Source organism: Neolamprologus multifasciatus, chromosome 10 (genome assembly GCF_963576455.1).
Source record: "Neolamprologus multifasciatus chromosome 10, fNeoMul1.2, whole genome shotgun sequence".
In the NCBI taxonomy this organism is placed as follows: Eukaryota; Metazoa; Chordata; class Actinopteri; order Cichliformes; family Cichlidae; genus Neolamprologus; species Neolamprologus multifasciatus.
In genome coordinates, this window is record NC_140448.1 from 29,908,752 (window position 1) to 29,926,290 (window position 17,539).

Sequence of the window (17,539 nt, forward strand, 5' to 3'; positions counted from 1 at the left end):
TTTTGCCCTGTCCTCAACTGAAATCTGAAGAAATGTAAAAAATAGATTAAAAAAAAAACTAAAATAAAAAATTAAATTAAATTAAAAATAAGAAATTCAAGAGAGGAGAGACTGGAGGTTGGCTCCCTCACAATGGGTAAGGCCATATACAAGGAAGGGAACATATGCTTTAGCACAAAATCTGCTTCAGGGCAGAAATTAAGGGAATAAAAAGAAAATGAAGGTGCTGCCTCTTGATGTTTTCACTGCTATTTGATAGCAGGGGGTTATTTCATGGAAATTTACCTTTTCCTTGGAAGACAGTTAAGTTTTGGCAGTTTCAAAAAAGTGAAATTGTGAAAGTGAAAGTGCTTTTCTTCACCCTCACACCCAATTTCTAACCATGCCACTGGAGCTCTTGTTGCTATGATACCTCTCCAACATAAATGCCACCTGACAAAAAGAAGTTATTGTGCCATGAAACAGATGGCAGCTAATGCTGGCGTTAGTGCACAACTCGTGAGAGTTGCTTGGAGGTCTTCTTTTATTCTTTATAACTCTAAGTGGAAAAATTTCACAAACTGATCGTAACAGTGTTAATAGTCCATAAGCTATTTTGATGTCATATGCTGTTTAGTGATTAGATTAGGGTGGACTATTGCAATTTATCAGTTTTCCTGACAATGCTGGAATGAGAATACTGAGCCTGGAATGAGATTATATTTGTTCTATGTTAGCCTCTATCTACTATAAAAGGCAGAATTAAAAATGAAACTGGTGAATGATGAGGCTCTGTCATATCTTGTAGTGCCTCATTGGAAAATGTTATCCCAATATCATTACTCAAAAAAGTAATTATTACATATATTACACAGAACACTTGTTTTAAAAGTGATACATTTGGGTATTTAATGACTCTCAGGATAAGCTAATTCATTATACTATTCACTAAATTACTTACTCTGTAAAATGACCTCAACAAACTGCCTTATAATTACCATTTAACAATATAAACCTATAAACACAAGTAAAAATCCTTATTCTAATGAGTACACATATATGATTTTTCTCAGTTTCTGTATTACACAAAACCGACAGCACAAAGCAAAGATGAAAACCAGCACAAAGAGACTTCAAAGCGATCACCACAGTGATTCTACTATGATCAGGTAGAAATGGAGCCTGCAGCCTGACTGCTCATCAGTTTGTTACTTGTTGAAGTTCAGTGTCTGGCTGTTGGGCTTCTCTCAGCATTCACTCAGCTTTGTCACTCTGGGTTCTTGGCTAGCTTAGCATGCTTTCTAGCTACCTTAGCATGTTTGTGATGGTGCTTACAGGGAACCGAAGTTGTGCAACTCTAACTGTTGTGCAACTGTTTGCATTCTCTTCTTTTTGTGCAATTAAAATAAAAGTAATGTTGATCCCCACGCTGTCCGGCACTTAAGTCTAACATCACTTCTGGGTCCAAACTCCTCTTCAATTCCCAAACTCAAACACTACGCCATCACTGAGAGAGAGAGAAAAAAAACCCCTCTGAATTCTTTCATCTTTAATATATTGATCACTGTGGTTGCTCTACCAAGTGTAACAATAAAGTTTTAACATCCAGGCATCCATGGAAATTTATGAAATTTAACAATTTAGCTTATTAGTTTCCATCTAAAGATGATATACAACTTCTGACTGAGGGATTTGTGAAAACTAAAACGTACAGCTCTGCTATCACTTTGGACATAAATGAAGACAGAAAACTGATGTTTGTAGGGTTACTGAAGTTAGGCTAGCTTATAATAAGGGCGTGTAAAGTGATGGCGAGTTAAGATAATATAATAAACACATTAGCATAGTGAAGCTAGAGGATGAATGCTAACTTTTTTGAGCTATGATTAAATGCAATTGCATGGTTCGCATGGCAGGAAAAAGATGCTGAAAACACAACAAATTTCAGTCAAGAGAACTGAAATAGTCTATCCACAATACATTAATATACTGCTGCATGGTTTGAATTACATCCATTTAAATCATTGCTAGCCTCAGAGTGAGTCCTTTCTGACCGGTTCAAATATTTGATGTCTGGCAAACCATGAGCAGATGGGCTGTAGTTACATTGTAGTTACAGTAAAGTTTTAAAAACTGGGCTTTAAAACATACTTCAAATGGATAGTGATGATAATAAAAACCCAGAGAGGCCAGCAGTGATCACTTACTACTTTTAGGGGCTTGCTAAGATTAAATAGAACAAGATACAAGCGTTAAAACACGTTAAAAAGACAACATCCCTAATCCCTAATGAATGCAGTGTAGTTTGGCCCCAGAAGCAGGGATTTTACGTCTTCATTTAACAACTGGATTTTCCTCCTCTGATACACAAACTGAAATCTGCTGATTGTAGCCCAAGTCCAAGAACCAATAAGTGGGATTGAGAGGCAAGCAGGCTCACAAATCCAAGGAACTGGACTACTGGGAACTACTTGTTCTTGATTCCCATCCCTGGTCAAAAGTGAAAATAGAACCTTCAACTATCCATCCATCCATCCATTCGCTTCCGCTGATCCTTTTTCAGGGTCAGGGTTGTTTTGTGAAACCTTGGTTATTGACACAGCCTGAACTCTCTTAGGCAAACCTTTTTTGGTGTAGGGAGTCTTCAGGAATAGTTCTCCACGCTTTGAAAGACATTCCAACGCTCTTCTTTGGATGTTGGCTGCCTTTTTGTTTTAATGATCCCACATTGCTTCAATAATGTTAAATCCATGAATGACAGTGTGTATTTTTGTGCTGAAAGAATTGGTGTTACCAATCAGACGCCAATCAAATGCAAAAGCAAACAATACTTTTCTGCAATCATAGTTCCATTTTGATTCCCAAAACAACTGGTCCAAATGCAGCCATGTATCACATTAGAACCTATATGATAGAACCTGTGCTGTGGACACAGTTGTATCTCTCTCCTGACCTCCTCTAAGGAGGAAGATTTGAGCCAAGTTTCAAATTTGGACTCATTATTCCATAAGACATGTTGCCACTGATTTTCAGTCTAATTCTTGTGTAATATGGCATATCTCAGCCTTTCACATATATAAAATATGAGCTTACCACTCATATTTGAAAACTGGCCAACGCAAAAGTGACTTGGAAGACTGTAAACAACTACAAACATCTGCAGCAGACTGATAAGAGAGCGATAATCTCATGTGGAAAATAAGGCTGAGGGAGATCCTTTAATGATTGCATTAATATAAACTGGGGGTCATTTCTATAATTACAACATGTGTAATCTTACACACCTTGCAGGCAAACTTCAAAGTGTTAAAAATAACTGCCGCCTCGTGTTTTTGCCTCAGGATAACTGTTACAAGAAATTCTGGTACAGACTGAAGTAACCACATTAGTATGACTGCAGGCTCTGTAGCTGCCGTTAAGCATAGAGAGGTAACTCGGCATCAACAGAACTCACCTGGAGGGTTTCATACCATCTGTTTGTGAGTGTGCATTTTATACATGCTTCATGCAGACTGATTGGCTACTATTTGGTGAATGAGAATTAGATCCCCTTGTATTTCCTATCAATTTTCAAAACAGGAAGCCCTCATAAAGCCGGGAAAAAAAGCTATAAGGATGAGTTAACGTTGCCTTTCTTAAAGTCATACTTGTGCTATATATGACCTCATTAAACCAGCTAAAAACCCTTAAAGTAGCTCAACCTAATTTTCATGAACTGCTACCAAAAATAATTTCAGTTTTTAGATAATTGTTATGATTATTTTTAAATGTGTATTATTACTAAAATTATCATTGTTAACCAACAAGTGGACAGAGCTGAACTGTTTTAATCCTTCATTCAGATGAAAATTGGTGATCGGAGAATAACTTCCACATCCTTTCCTCCCACTCAACAAAATCATAAATTATGTATGTGTGTGTTGTTGTAGCCTATGACCCAAATGACCCAAACATCATTTTAACCTTGTTCAATAATTGCTTTTTTAATTTTACCACACTTAAGTCGGTGAATAAAAAAAAGCATATAAAAAGTGACAGATACTGAATCCAGAATATAAAGATAAAGCCACAGAGGGTTTGCTTTATAGTTGCCTCCAGGTGCAATTAGTACAGTACGCATGTCTAAGATCTGGATCTCACAATTAAACCAATGTAATCAGTATTACACTAACTGCACACATTGATTTGAATTTTTTGCGGGGACAAATACAGTTTAATTTTTGTTGAGGGTTAAAATGAGCACACCTTGCGTGGGGAGTTTGATGTGAACAGGTATCACACACCCCGGACTTTGATTTGGCTCACACTTTTCATTTTTTATTCATTTATTTGGTTTGTGCCTTCTTTATGAACACTTTCTCTTATTTTTAAGTGCCATGTTTACCGCACAAATCCTCAAACTTACTTGATACTCACTTTAACGATAATCAATTGACATTTATCCATACACATGCGATTACAAAACACCTGACGTGGGTTTCATTGATTCATCCTCCATTTTTTCTATTTTTAGAGTTATTTTTGAGCTTCATAAAATTAATGTGTGAACCAGAAATTAATAACTACCTTATAAGTCTAAAACCACACTTACTTCAGACTAAATGACTTTTCCTCTTCCTCCTTTCCATATTTTTTTTGTAATACGAGGGTTTAAAGCTTGACACTGTTTTGTGTGTGCACAGAATCGGTCCAGGATTACTCTTTGACATTGTAACACTACTCAACCAGAAACCTGAAGCAACTGAAGTTCGTGCCTCTTAAGCCTTAATTGCTGCCAAACTCATTTCTTATCAAATGACAGTAGTGGTTAGAAGGAACGTCAGAGCAGACGGTCTGCAGAGGTTAAAACCCTTCCCCGTGGCTCTGTAATGTTTTCCCATCAATCCTGATGACATGAGCGCTCACACCCATCCCATTTTTTCCCTTCACAAAACTACATTTTTTTGCTTCCCACCTGTCAGGTTGTGTAAGGGGAATGATATAGGACACAATTAAGGTCTTAGCTATACTATGTTTTGTATGTATCTATTACATCTTTTACTTCAAAGTTTACTTCACTGGATTGTTATAAGTCAATTTGAAATTAAAAACCAATTTACAAGGGTTTGCATGGAGTTTGCATGTTCTCCCCGTGTTTGCGTGGGTTCCCTCCGGGTACTCCGGCTTCCTCCCACCGTCCAAAGACATGCAGCTTGTGGGGATAGGTTAATTGATTAATCCAAATTGTCACTAGGTGTGAATGTGTGAATGAAAGTGAGTGTGAATGGTTGTCTGTCTCTGTGTGTTGGCCCTGCGACAGACTGGCGACCTGTCCAGGGTGTACCCCGCCTCTCGCCCTATGACAGCTGGGATAGGCTCCAGCGCCCCCCGCGACCCTGAAAAGGATAAGCGGAAGCGAATGGATGGATGGATGGACTTTACAAGGGCTTCTAAGAGACAGTCTTAATGTACTGCTTCACCAATTCAAAAAAAAATCTTATCATATCTTTTTTTCTGAGTAGCTGTATCAAAACGAAACACCAGTATGGTTTTTATTGTTTAGCCATATATGTTTTGGAACACAACTTCAACATGTATCAAAACAAACGGATACTGATCCATCAGTAGCGTTATACACAATGGAGCTTTTACAGCTGCGCATCTGTAACATTGATTAGCCAGACTACACCATAAATAAATAAATAAATAAATAAAAACACAGGGCCTTGACAGAGGACCTCGTGGAGGGTCTTGTGGGTAGCTTGAACCTGAACATGGAGTGATTCCATTTTCTGTTTGCTTTTTGGATGTTCAGCTGCTCTGGTTTCTTAAGTTACAAGGAAACAGCGCAATCACAAATATGTGTGTTGCATTATTTATGAGGACATCTTGATTTTGTTTGAAAAAAAAACATGTTCCTGCCAAACTGAAATTAGAACTACTGATGATTTTGAATGGTTCTAATTATGTGTCATCTTTTGGAAAACTCGAAGGCTTGAAATCCACTCAACATTTAATTTACCTATACAAATATTTGAGCACAATAACACTTTTGAGTGAAATGACTTAAGCACCCAGAAAAGTGAACATTGAAATCGTTATTGTTTCCACACCACTTGGCAGCAGCAGGAGGAGGGGTTTAGTCTCGGAGCTCTGATGGGTGGTAACCTTTAAATGAGTCTGAGGCAGCAGAACATCTCATTACCGTGGAGACGAGAGGTAAACACATCCTTCGACGAAGGACCGTGACAAAGAGCGCTAATTAACAAGGAGTTAAACACTTTAAAAGGCCTGATGAAAGAGTGAGAGGAAACACACAGAAATGCGTACACAGACACACACACAGACACCTTAATCTATGCGATGATAAGCAGAACACATTTACCGCAAATAGCTGTTGAAGAAACATTCAAAGCCAAATGTATACTGCTAATCCTGTGCCAATTATAATTTCAAATGAAGACATTCTATAAGAATGTAATCACAATCATGCGTTAACCTTATGTTGTACGGGTGAACCGATTTTCATTAGGAACAGGAACTATTCGGTATTTGCTGGGAACTACATCAATGCATAACTGACGGTAGAGTTATGACGGTAGGACAAATACTAAAACACTGTTTGGTTGATCTTTAAGATGGAGTGTGTTGCTCAAGGAAGCTGCTTTGCGGCCTTAAAATCTTCCGGATATTATCTGATAAATATGTGAAAACATAACATTTCAGACAGTTGCAAAGTTTGAGGGATATCGTGATCTCTAACCATCTCATCTAACCAGCATCTTTATCATCTGCTTTATCATCTGGCCTTTCAAAGAAAGCTAGTTGGTGTGCACACTCTGACCAAAAATACAGAATAGTTATAAGAAAGTATCTGTTACATATAGTCTAGAAAAAGGAACTGGGGACAACATCTCGACTCGATACTCCCATTCAATTCAATTTTCAATTCAATTTTATTTATATAGCGCCAAATCACAACAAATGTCGCCTCAAGGCGACATTTGTTGTGATCACATGTTGTTGTTGACATGTTGATCACATGTTGTGATTCATGTGTGAAAGATTGTATGTAAACTCCCAAGTTCCATGTTTCATTCCAGGGCTCGCAAAATTTCAAAATCCCTGGTAGCCCTTCGGGCAGGCACTCTTCAGTTTTTGGTAGCCCAGAATACATTTAAGTAGCCCGAATTAAAAAAAAAAAAAAGGACAATTTTTTGATTGGTGTTTTGTTTCCTTAACAATATTATACTTTAATGTATAATATTGTAAAGGAAACAAAACACCAATCTAACAATATTTAAAACACAAATTACAACAACTGCATAAAAATTACAGAACATGAATCAGTCTGTGTCAGATCCTGAATTTGAAATTTCTACTGAAATCACGGGTAATGATGACTTCTTGTTGTGCTTGGTTTATTTTTAGTATGTTTTTTGCAATTAGTGTTTGTTCTGGGAAAGATACTGCAGACTGAGCAATAATGCATTTCTTGCATTTCTCATGGGTTCTGATGGGGTCTTTCTTAAAATTACTGGTCCCAGTAACAAAGCCGCTTGTCGACAGAACATCATGTTATTTAGCTTATCATATTCCAGCCACATAAATTCTTTTGTCCATGAAACCAAAAAAGCTGCGCTTTCTTTTTGCCTCATAGTCTGATTTGTCATAACTTTTCTGTTTTGTGGTAGGTTTTTCTTTGGCTGTCCCTTCTTCACCCTGACCTGTCTTATTTGGCTCTGCAGAACTAAAATACCAGCGTAAATCCATCTGCTTTTACACACGTACTTGCATAACAGTCAGCGATTCTCTGCGCAATCAACCTCTATCACATGTTTAAGCTTGCTGTGGGAGATTTCACTTGTCATGTTTGAATAGTAAGCTAATGATTGATAAGACAATGCCAGAGGAATTGGTGCGCAATTAATCTGTTGCTCACCAATCAGTGCTGCCGCTCTCCATACACAGTTCGCGCGATTGCAAAGTGAAAGCAAAAAAACAAGCGCAAATTCAAACGTGATTTCAATATGTCACATATTGACAGTGGCTCACCGATGCCAATGACATAATTACCCAGCTACATTCGCGAAAGAATGCAAAAGCATTGACACATATTTTTCCTTCCTATGATAGCCCGACGGGCAAGGCTGAGATGGATTTTGATAGCCCGACTGGAAAAATCGCTAGCGCCGGGACGTCGGGCTAGCGATTTTGCGAGCCCTGCATTCCCATGCAGACAAGTAAGATTGAGGGTAGGCTTTTTAGCAGATTAGCAGCTTTTACAGACATCTTTTCATAGACAGATTTTTCTCTTCAGTTCTAGAAATATTGCCGGGTTTTCTATTATTTTTTCCATGTGGCACCAGGCAGGTTTCTAGAGCTTGTTTTTCTCTGAAAGAAAATGAAACCTTCATTAAAATACTGCATTTATATATTTACTCAGGTTATCTTTCCAGAGGTATCCAATCTGTCGCAGGGCAAGTTATCTTTGTCTAGTATTACATTTGATTGATGATCTGAAACATGTTACGTGTGAGATAATATGTAAGAAACAAAGTCAGAAAGAGGGCAAATCCTTTCCCACAGCACGGTATATCTGGCTTTTACAGCTTAGTGTTCTTTGTAACCTTTCAGAGTTTAGAGAAGCTCTCACTGTACCTTTGTCACTGAAGTCATCCACCAGTATGACCTCTGTGATGAGCTGCGGGGGAGAGCGGTTGAGCACACTGTGAACAGTCCTTAGCAGAGATGACCAGCCCTCATTGTGGAAAGGGATGATGATACTGGTGTTGGGAAGCTTTTCTGCATACAGCTTCTGTCTGCAGCTAGACACACACACACACACACACGTACACAGACAAAATAGAAATAGATGTAGCACACTTGCAAACAGATATATAAACACAGCGTATTCAAGAAAGGACAAGTTATTCATATCCTGCATACTGCCTGGAATCATTCTCACACTTGTCTCTTCAGTACATCTCAGGTCACAAAGAACATGTATATATATCAGCACTCGAATGTGTATGGGCACGGTGAGCAGATGGCAGCTCTACTCATTTCACTGAAATACAGGTGCAATTTTCTCTGAAAGCTCAATTCAATTCCCTTTCTATCATCTGCTATTACGGAGACAATTGCATTTGTTCACCTCTTAGTAAGAAGAAAGCAAAGAACAGCAGAAAACAATTTCAAGGACTGCTTTCCAATACTCTCCGGACATAGTAGTGGTGGACAAGCAGACGAAGACGACCACGGTGATAGACGTAGCAATACCGAAATACAGCAACATCAGGAAGAAGGACCACGAAAAGCTGGAAAAGGGCTCAGAGAAGAGCTCGAGAAGATGTGGAGGGCGAAGGTAACAGTAAATGGCCTGTATTTATATAGCGCTTTACTAGTCCCTAAGGACCCCAAAGTGCTTTACACAACCTGTCATCCACCCATTCACACACTGGTGATGGCAGCTACATTGTAGCCACAGCCACCCTGGGGCGCACTGACAGAGGCGAGGCTGCCGGACACTGGCGCCACCGGGCCCTCTGACCACCACCAGTAGGCAACGGGTGAAGTGTCTTGCCAAGGACACAACGACCGAGACTGTCCAAGCCGGGGCTCGAACCAGCAACCTTCCGATTACAAGGCGAACTCCCAACTCTTGAGCCACGATCGCCCGAGAAGATGTGGAGGGTGAAGGTAACAGTGGTCCCAGTGGTATCAAAGCACTCTATGGAGTGACCGCAAAGCTAGACGAGTGGCTCCAGCAGATCCCAGGAACAACATCCGAGACCTTAAGGGACATTCAACCATAAAAGAGGTCTCGGATGTAAGTTTTGTCCAAAACCAGACATTTTTGCCAGCCATCAACAAGCTGGCATAATTCTGTCTGAATATTTGGCCACTCTTCGTTTCAGAATTGGTAGATTATTTAAATTTGAGGTTGGAGCTTTGAGAAGAGCATTCTAGAAGTGTAATGCTAGCCTGCAAGAATTTGAAGGTAGTCATTTATTATTCCATTTATGCAATGTACCAGCATTACTGGCAACTAAAATGAGCCCCTTAGCATCATGCTATAACCACCATGCTTGACAGCAGTTACGGTGCTCTCAGGATTGAAAGACTCACATTTACTCCTCCAAACATATCTTCTCACTGGGGCTAAATAACTTAATTTTTTATCTCATCTCATGGCATGTCTCATGACTGTGAAACCTTTCTTCAGAAGGCATTTGGCTTGTCAATGTGGGAAGCTGGACATTTCAGTCAAACTTGAAGGTGTTGATTTTACTGTATGTCTTCTTTCTCTCGCCTTTCCTGTTAAAAGGGAGTTTTTTCCTTCTTACTAGGGCCAAAGTGCTTGCTCATAGGTGGTCATATGATTGTTGGGTTTTTCTGTGTGTGTATTATTGTAGGGTCTACCTTATAATATAAAGCACATTGAGGCGACTGAGGTTGTGATTTGGCGAAGTACAAATAAAACTGAAATTGAACATTCTGAAGCAGGGGCTTCTTTCTTGGTCTGCACTCGCTCAGTCCATGGTGGTCTAAAACTTGTGTCACAGTTTGCCGAGGCAAACTGCGTGGAGTTTGAAGAGTGGACCCAGGTGCAGACATTCTAAAACTCAAACTCAACTGATGATGAGCTGTTTATTAAGGCAGACAGAACAGTACAAAATAAAAGGGCAAAAACAATGCAAACTAAGCAATAACCTAAACTGGGTAAACTAGAAAGGAAGCACGAACTATGAAAAACCTGTCAAACAGAAAACAAACAAAACTCTAAACATGGCAATGATGATGAGCATATATATGAAAACCTGAACGCAGGACTTGGCATGGGAACGACACAGACGATCCGACAAAGACTGAATGAGAAGGCACAGACTAAATACAAACAGGAGGCTAATGAGAGAAGTGGGAACACATGGGGGACAGCTAAAACACATGACCATAACGACCTCACAGTGGAAGAGTAAGGCTGTATCCCAATTCAGGGTCTGCAGCCTTAAAGGCCGCATTTTAAGGCCGATTACGTCACCGCGACACGACGAAGGCTGTCCCAATTCGAAGGCTGCTCGAAATGCAGCCCTCAAATGTGTCCTTCATTTCCCTGAATTTTAAGGACGTGGCGGTGTAGACTTCGTGGCCCAACAGTCTTGTTTAGTCAATGAAACAGAAGCATTAAGAACTAGAAACCTTTCCTTTAACATACCGAGCAGTGACTGTGCAAGTACAATAGTTAGGCACTGTAACAGGAACTCTTTAAGTTAGTTACATCTAATAGATTATGTTGAAGCCGGAGCTTCACAAAAGTGACCGGCTGAGCGAACCTGACTATATTCACATGTTTATTTTGTGTTCTTCTTCTTCTTCTTTTTTTTTGACAGAGAAACTTAAAAGTAAATTTCATGTCTCTACTGTTAAACTTCATCCATCCAATAAGAGCTTCTTTCATCAGCTCAGATTTACAAACAGAGAAAATTTGGTCTGCCGCTGGTCTTCAGGAGGTCTGATGGACATTACATCAGATAGATTGTAGTGTTATATTCATTTTTTCACATTTATTTTCATGATGTTTTAAAAGTGCAACCATCATTTTAAATCAATTGTTTTTGAAGCTTTTTAGTTAAAGCAAATGATCTAATCTTTAATTGAGAGTTGCATAAAAAAGGTTACAAATTTGTTCTCATCATGTATGTTTACATGGTTGTCATGTGATCAAAGAGAATAAACTGGGACTAGGATGACAGCTTTGTGACATTTTCTAAAGCAAAGACCTTCAGATATGCTGCTAAATACTTAATTACTCGTGTCAAGAATGTCACCGACACGTTCCTCCTGTATCAGGGACAGTTATCAGCTGGCAACATGTGCTCTGACGATGGGCTGCAGCTACCATCTTGTGCATCTTAGCATCACAGCAAGAGGCAGGACCCCTGCAGAGGTGTTAATCATAAGAGGACAGTTATATTCCTGCTCTGACAGAGAGAAAGTGTAAGTGTGTAGTGAACTGTGTCAGTCGATCAATGTCTGTGTTGAACATCAGCCTGCGTGTTATTCATTCAAATAAGAACACTGGGAGACAGGCAGGCTGACTGATCGACAGGCAGCTGGCCGACGAATCTTAACAAACCTTGTCCAATTCCACAAGGGGATGGAGCGAGTGTGTGCTTCAATTAAATCTTTTCAGTGTGCAGAAATTGAATGTGTCAGTCTCAGGTCTGGGACTGGGTGACTCTGGGGCAGTGACAACATGCCAATCACTAAGAGGCAGACGGTGCCTATAGGGCAGACCAGGTAGAGGGGTTGGGTACAGGTGTGTCTGTCTGATTGGTCACACAGGAGAGATGAATGATGGCAGCCAGTTGGAGCAACACCAGTAATCAACGACACTCCTTCATTTAAGATATTACCATGCTAATAATTCAATTACAGCCTCACGAAACCAAGACGACTGCAGCAGCTGTCATGTAAACACCTGAAGTTTTTATGACCTTCCTAAATCTAAACACACTTCAAACATAGTGATTTCAAATAGGAAGAGAGTGTTCATAGGTATGAAAGTAAGTGTGAATAGTATCAGACTAAATGTGGTCGCTCAGAATACAGAATAAGTACCTGTGTAAGGTGTACCTTTACTCGTTCTTTCTTTGAATGTAGATCCACACCGGTTGGATTTGGAAATAAAGTGCATACTTGCATAAGAAATGAGCTTACTATGCGGGGATGTTTTGTGATGATAGATTCACATTTAGTATAAGCAGGCAAACACAGGTCATCACAAGAAATGTAGCAGGTCAAGGAAAGAACGGCTTCTACAAACACTAAAAGAAAGAAACAGTCCTTGCGGAAAGCAGCTTTGAAAGCTTCCTTTCAAAGCTGCTTTCCACATGAAGGAGGAGGAAGGGTCAAGAGTCAGTGGAAAGTCCTCGTCAGGTAAAAGAAAAGCTGTGATTAAAGATCTTTCACAATGCCAGTCTATGCTTGAAAGAAGCACATAGTTCACAGGAGTCTGGACAGGTTCTTGTTTCTTTCTCTCTCTTTTTGTAATTCCACTTTTTTCTTGGTGTAGCAAAGCCCCAGAAGTAATCCCTGACAAACACTAAACCAAACATGCTCCCTGTGACCTGCTGTTCCTGAGAAGATGAATTGATTCTTTGGGCTTTATTAAATAGGTCAAAATGTTGGCTTCTTATAAACACTTCTGGCGAGACACCAGTTCAAATAATCCATGCTGTGGCATCTGTCATATCTAATTGTAGACATGCATGTCAGTAACACATAATCATTTTCAGGCTCCTCTTGGGCTTGAAGGCATAAAAAATGGAGGAAAAAACACATTATGTTCAAAATTGTTCTTCATTTTCAAAAGTTTCATTGTAGATTTGATACAAGAGGCCCACAAGGTGAGTAATGAGGGCACACATGCTGATTTAACTCTGAACAATTTAGCCTTCAATTCTAAAATAAAATATTGCTTGCTTTTGCTTATTTTCAGAGCCCAGTCTAAAAGAAATGGACATTCATGGAAAAACAACATTTGAATGGAGAGGATGACTACATCAGAAATCCAAAGTGTTCAATAAAAACTCAGAAGATTAGATTTCTGGCTTTGGAGTGCATCCATTTACCTGAAGTGCACACAGACACACACAGACACGCAACTCACTTTTCATGGCGGATGTCAGGGAGAGAGCGGTTGAGAGAGATTCGGTCGCTGACATAAATGTTGAAGCCGTTTTCCCTGTAGGCTTGGTCGACTCTATCATTTTCTGTCAGAGGGAACGGCTTCCCCTGCTCACCGTTACCTATCAAATAAAGAGAAGAAAAAAAACATTAAAAACCAAAACACCACAAACACAGAAGAGAAGTCCAACTCAGTACCTCGAACATGAAACCTCTCAAACAGTTAGCAACCAATTCAGTACATACCTGTCACTCAAAGTGTCCAAGTCATAACTTTTCATTTTAAAGGATACGTTTTTTTAACCTTGTCCCAGTTTGTGATTGAGGTGAGAGACAAACGACCGCAGGTCCAAGTGCGTCAAAACAATGATTTTATTAAACACACGTGTGGGGGATGACCACTGTCACACAATCGGCGTCGATCTCCCCCGAACAATACACCAGCAGTTGTTTTTATAATATCAGGGTATCGTTTATGACGTCTGTCGTGCGTCAAAGCAGATAGATAACATGCATCAGTTACAGTAACCACAACCTTTGACACATTCAAAAAGGACAGTTCCTTCCTCTGTTCCTCCGCCAGATGCTTCCTGTTGATCTTCATACTCTCGCTTATTTCTGGAACTGAAACTGTCACTTATGCAGGTACAACATGCCATTTGATTCTCTAATCAAATGCCACTACTCAAAGCTTAATAAAAAGAATATAAACGAATAAAAGATAATAATGAATAACCTGGTTATTCAAATAGCCACATCCAGACAGCTCCTCAAAATAACAGATTATATGTGGTGTATATGTATTATAAGCATGTATGCAATCTTCCATAACTCTAGGCCACTTTACTCAATAGATCGGCCGGACGTCGCGCCGACCGAAGCTTCTGACCATCAATTAACTGACCGAGCTTCAACTCTTTAATAAGCACCAAAATGCAATGTGTATAAAATGATTACAGTTGCACCTGAAAGATTATTTTGTGATTATGCTAACACCTGAAATACAGGCTTTAATGTAACATCAACAGCTTCAATAAATGCTTTGATGAAATGATAATTAATGCAATAGTAATTATAATGGTTATGAATAGTAACAGTAAAATAATTTCCTAATCTCCACAACCTCCTAAGACCCGAACTCTTCCACGGCATGCACTTTTAATTTCTCTTTGATATTTGGGCTGATTTGGACCCGATGAATGTAAAAACAAAGAATTACCAGATTTTTTTTTTTACCTAATTTTTGTTTCTAAGGAAAATGAGAGCTACATATGAGGATATTAGTTTAAAATTTCGATAGAACAGTAGCAGTATAACGTCCTCGTAAGTGGATATCAGGCCCTTGTAGAGCAAAATTGAGTATTTTGGTCTAAATAACCCAAAATGTGATGTCCACATATATGGACGCCAGGTCCTAGGAGGTTAAAATATCATGCACAGTTGACATAAAAAGGGGAAGATTTTTCTAACAATCAAAATCACCTTTTATAAGATCTAACTAGGCTGTAAACATGTTTATTTCTGCTTTCAAGTTCAGCATTTTAATATGTGGTTCTCTAAGACTGGACTTACTTTTGCAGCTAGCCTCAAGTGGTCGTTTAAGTACTTCCAAAATTTAAGTTGTCAAGGTTTATATTTGAAGAATATACATCACTATAGGATTGAGATCTATAAGGTCTATTTATTAATATATATGAATATAGGTACGCAACTCTGGAAGATATTCTTAATAGATAACCAGAACTGAGTTGTGTTTCTTTGGCTTTAAAGGAGTTTTTTCCTGTTTCTTGGTTATTCAAATCATTTGAACAACAACACTTGATTTTCCAGCTTGTAACAATAATGTCTGTCTATGTCAGTGTTATCATTTAGGTTGTTGGACAACTAGGACAAACAAGTATACATTTGTGTATTAAAGAAAGTAGATTGCTTTTACCTTCCTGTCTGATATTACAGTGTTTAACACTTTGCAAAGTATTAAAACTTGAACTAAATTTTTAATATTGATGGGAAGACAGCAAGATGTGCTAAAGCTTAAGCCCACACAAAGAACCTTAGCAGCTACATTTAAAAAATGATTTGGTACAAGTGAATTCAGAATTACAGTCATCAAAATATAAATAAATGGTAAGCATAATCATTGCATTCGTCTTAGCCTGAAATATACTCAAACCAGGCTCAGCAATCCTGCATAATTAAAAAAACCAAAAACAAACTAAAAACACACATGAGAAATATTCTGCAGTGTCTATTCGCATCTTTCTGCAGAAAAGACTTTCTTGCATTTTGGGGACTAAAGTGGCAGAACTACCTAAATAAAGCTGCAGAAATTATCTGCCATCCAAACATAAAGAAATGTACAGTATTTTCTGAATGTCATCTGTACAGCAGTGATAAGGTTTACTATATCGTATTCACCATATTATATGCCCAAGGCATAATGTTTGCAAAGTAAACAAAAGAAGAAAGAGAACATCGGCACCAAAGTCAAACAGGAAAAACAAAAAAAATACAGATTCAGCCTCAGAAAGCATCATATTCAGCAGAAACCCACTGAGATCCAACAGTATCTACAGTCATATTGCATTCAGCTTTCCATCTACTCCTCGTCAAGTTTGAAAAAATAGTTTTAGCTAAAGTTGTTTGGAGAGAAAGGAGTTTGGATTGCTTCAATTCAGTTTCAATTCATTTAAATTCAATTAAATGGTAGAAATGGGGATGCCATTTGTTCTGTTGCACCTTTCCTAATTAATGAGTGGCTAATTGTTCGTACTGATGATGCTAGCACCTTGAGTGAAGAAGCACGTAGCAGACATTTAGTCAGCATTAACTTGGGTCTGCAAAGAAAAATGCAACTCTAACTTAATGAATCCTTTCCAGACGTGGACACTCTCCTCATATTTCATTGTTTAAAATTTAAAGAATTTCCAAAATATGAGAAAAATGCATATTTTTGCCTTGTGTGTTCCCACATAATAGTCTTCAATTTGAATATATTTAGTTCATGGCTGTTGTGTTAACAAGGTGGAACAAGCTGTCAATATCGGCTAATCAGTTAATTGTTTAGAGTATGACACATCAAGTGTTTGTACAGTAACTATATAATACATACATTCAGCACATAGTTCAGATGTTTGACATGAACACATGTGTGCCTAATCGTATTCTGTAATCTTTATCGATGCACAAACATTGTGAAGCTTAAGCTCATATCAAAAGTGCATCAAATTAAACTGTGCTGCTTGTTTCATTAGCCACTTATCAATGCTCTCCACAAAAACATACACACAGGCGCACAGAGGCTCTATAGTCAGAGAAGAGCAACAAATTAAACTGAACTGCCTTGTTCCATTAGGCAGAAATGATCTGTCTATATTCCTGAAGGTAACAACTGTGGAAAATAACTCCTCACTTTAATGGCTCATTTCAGCGATAAACTCTCTTCTACCTAATTCTCTACTTTTCCCGGTTATTAGAAAGATCTTTGAAATTGGGATTCTAGCCTTCCTCAGGCAAATACAAACCACACAGAGACAAATTATTTTTTAATATTTTTTTGGGGGGGTTGTTTTGTGTGGTTTTTCTGGCATCAGATTTATCGCTTTCATTATTTTCATTATGTTAGCAAATACAGTCACTCAGCTGATCATGAGTCTGCGCTAAGGAGAAGAAGCAAAAAGAAGAAATAGATGGAAGAAAATTGGAAGTGTATTATTCTCTGTTTTAATATTGGTCTTTATTTATTGAGAATTTACATATTCAATTCAATTTTATTTATATAGCGCCAAATCACAACAAATGTCGCCTCAAGGCGCTTCATAGATACAGAGAAAAGCCCAACAATCATATGACCCCCTATGAGCAAGCACTTTGGCGACAGTGGGAAGGA

General features: G+C 38.6%; 1 protein-coding gene across 3 annotated transcripts in view; it reads right to left on the reverse strand.

The window, feature by feature from the left end:
• The window catches only part of LOC146510471 (polypeptide N-acetylgalactosaminyltransferase 10-like), a 344,244-nt gene that overhangs the window by 296,448 nt on the left and 30,257 nt on the right, over nucleotides 1-17,539 (reverse strand). For all 3 annotated transcript variants that reach the window (XM_085175786.1, XM_085175787.1, XM_085175785.1), the window contains exons 3-4: nucleotides 13,634-13,772; nucleotides 8,620-8,786 (exon numbers count right to left, since the gene is read on the reverse strand). In XM_085175786.1, coding sequence (XP_085031912.1) covers nucleotides 8,620-8,786; nucleotides 13,634-13,772 — 306 coding nt within the window. The remainder of the gene's footprint in view (nucleotides 1-8,619; nucleotides 8,787-13,633; nucleotides 13,773-17,539) is intronic.